The following is a 2,994-nucleotide window of genomic DNA, read 5'->3' as shown; positions in this document are numbered from 1 at the left end:
AGGGTTCGAGCCTCGGTTCGAACACGGATTATTTTCGCCCCCTCCAGCCCACCCAGCAGTAACGGGTACCTGACTTCGAGTTAGAGAAGTAAACGCAGCGTGGAAAGGAACTGGCCACCCTACAACAATATGCCGAAGGCCCAGGAAGTTGTCTCACTAACAAGGCAGTCCCCCAATGTCCGGATCGGATGCGGGTACTATGGTGCGACCTCCCCTCCCTTATACCTGTATCTCTTCGTCCTACTTGAAAAACTCCAACCCCCACCTACCCCACCCTATTTAACTCGACCCAACTTGCTCCACCACCCCTCTCATGCCAATCCATTCAATAGAGCTGGGCGAAAAACCGATTCCGGAACCGATTCCCACGATTAATGCTACAGAAGAAAAGTTCCCACAACTCCTTTGCACGCAAAAAAAAAAAAGGTTACCAGTTAATTCAACCATTAAAATATTCTTTGTCTTTTTAAAATTTATTTTTGAAAAATATAATTTGACACTTCATGACCAATATCATGGTTATCCTAGATCCTGAAAATGTTCGGAGCCAATTAGGTAACCTCGGGAAGAAATCACATCATTAGAAAGTAACTGGGTTCGGAGTCGATTCCTACAATTCCTAGCTTTCAATAATCGTGAACCGAGTCGCCCAGCACTAGAGCTGGGCGAAGAATCGATTCCGGAACCGACGGAAGAAAAGTTCCGACTCCTTTTAAGTAAACCAACGGATTACCAGTTACTTTAATCATTAATATGTTCTCCCTTTTTTTTAAAGAATTTAATTTTGACAAATAGAAGTTGATGATTCGTAGTGTTCCGAAATCAAAGTTATCCTAAATGTTGAAGATGTTTCGAGCCAACCAGGAAACCACCGGAAGAAATCACATTATTAGAAAGTAAGTAATTGGGTTCGGAGTCGATTCCTACGATTCCTATCTTTCAATAATAGGGAACCTAAAGGTGCCCAGCACTACCCAGCACCACCATTCAAGAACTTGTTGTTATTTTCATCGTGCGTAGCAGGAGGAGGAGGAACAAGTGGAGGCAGCACAAACCCAACTACAGGCCCAGGTACAGGCACAGGTGCAGGTACAGGCACAGGTGCAGGTACAGGCACAGGCCCAGTTACAGGCCCAGGCCAAGGCCCAGGTACAGGCACACGTGACAAGAACTCAGGAGGATATACTCCAAGTACGAGAAAGTTTGCTATCTGAGTGTGGGTCTGCTCTTTGTTTGTTTGTATGTCGGTTCCTATACGTCAGGGCCAGCCAGTCTATCTATCTATCTATCTATCTATCTATCTATCTATCTATCTATCTATCTATCTATCTATCTATCTATCTATCTATCTATCTATCTACTTTACTTTTACTTTTTCATCCTCTGTTGCCGTTAAGCGTCGAGGGGGAGATGCAGTTTTCTATGGTAGGCCAGCTCCTCAGCTCTTTCAGTTGTGATGTTATGTTTTTCTTCAGGTTTCCTCGACACCCTCGATCCACCTTTTGCGTGGCCTTCAATCTATCTAAACTGTCCCATTTTATATTTGTCATCTCTCGCTGACTTCCCTTTCTGTTTTTCTGCTCTCGCTCACTTACCACTCTTTTTTCTGCTTCTCATCTATCTATCTATCTATCTATCTATCTATCTATCTATCTATCTATCTATCTATCTATCTATCTATCTATCTATCTATTTATCATGTAGCTTGCACACAAGTCTGGTTTTTCTTTAGCCTATTAATGCCTCTTGATACTCCTTCAATCAGACTCGGCCTGCTCCCTCATCACAAGACGGGGAGGATGAGTTTGTCTGTGTCTCATCCTTATCTACCCTTTTCATCTCACATACTATGTTCTATTCCCCCCCCACCCATTTCCATGAATTTCCTCTTCCCACCTAGTGTCTGTTAAAATTAAATAACATGTGCCCCTCTCACCCCCGCCCCTCCTGAAAAAAAAACAATAACAACTGAACAAAAAAAAAAAAAAAAACCCCAAAAAAACAACGACAAAAATGCTATGTAGGTGACAAAGCTGCTGTGTCTATACATGTGTCTAAATTGTGTTAACGGGAGCACAAACCACCCATGATTACCAATCGTCAAATCCTCTCCTCAGATGTTAAGGCTATTCTATCTGTTGGACATAATGCATCTACCCCGCCTAGCGTTCCATCCCATGTGATAAGGCTGTTCTGTTTACACAACAAATATCTTATAATCCCCTCTTTTGCAGGGCCACAAGGATATTATTATCCTGTTAATATGGCACCTCTCTCTCTCTCTCTCTCTCTCTCTCTTTCTCTCTCCCCCACCCTTAGGTGTACAAGTAGGCTATTCTGTTTGAACGATTGACATGTATCTTACATCTCCCATCTTTCTTGCCCGAACTCAAGGCTGTTCTGTTTATATGACACGTATTCCCCTCCCCCCGTACCCCTCATCTCTCCCTTTAGGTGACATGGCTGGCCTTGCATTCGGTATGATTTTCCTGACAACCGGTTGCCTGATGCTGGGAGCCTACCTCTTTATTCGTTTGCGCAGGCGGACCGGAAATGAAGACATGTTTAAAATGAGCAAGATCGAAGACAGCTGAAAATTTTAACTGACCAAATATTAAAAGCCACAGGTACACAGACAGGTGCGCACTTGAAGGCACTTGTTTACACTTGTACTTATCATTAAGTGTATATTTTTTTTACTCACATAATTAAGTATGTACTCACACACAGACGCACACACGCGCACACACACACACACACACACACACACACACACACATACACACACACACACACACAAATATACATAACATGTAAACAGAAAAGCAAAATGATACAACCTTGTATACATCCAAGCACATGCAAGAGCACACACCTATACACACAAGTATTCACAGTTTTACATAAATGTGTTCGTATATGCAGTTGCGGCAGTGGCTATGATGGTACAGGCTGCCACCGAGAGTGTGCGTGAGTGTGTGTGTGTGTGTGTGT

General features: G+C 43.1%; 1 protein-coding gene across 1 annotated transcript in view; it reads left to right on the top strand.

Annotated features, from left to right (window-relative positions):
• The window catches only part of LOC101848261, a gene marked incomplete at its 5' end in the record, with an annotated part of 19,622 nt that extends 16,862 nt beyond the window's left edge, over positions 1-2,760 (top strand). Inside the window, 2 exon segments of the mRNA XM_013088428.1 lie at positions 1,021-1,191; positions 2,455-2,760. Of these exon segments, the coding sequence (XP_012943882.1) occupies positions 1,021-1,191; positions 2,455-2,594 (311 nt within the window).
• Positions 2,761-2,994: the final 234 nt, after the last annotated feature.

This window comes from Aplysia californica, unplaced genomic scaffold (assembly GCF_000002075.1).
Source record: "Aplysia californica isolate F4 #8 unplaced genomic scaffold, AplCal3.0 scaffold00023, whole genome shotgun sequence".
Classification (NCBI taxonomy): domain Eukaryota; kingdom Metazoa; phylum Mollusca; class Gastropoda; order Aplysiida; family Aplysiidae; genus Aplysia; species Aplysia californica.
This window is presented reverse-complemented; position numbering and strand designations above follow the sequence as displayed.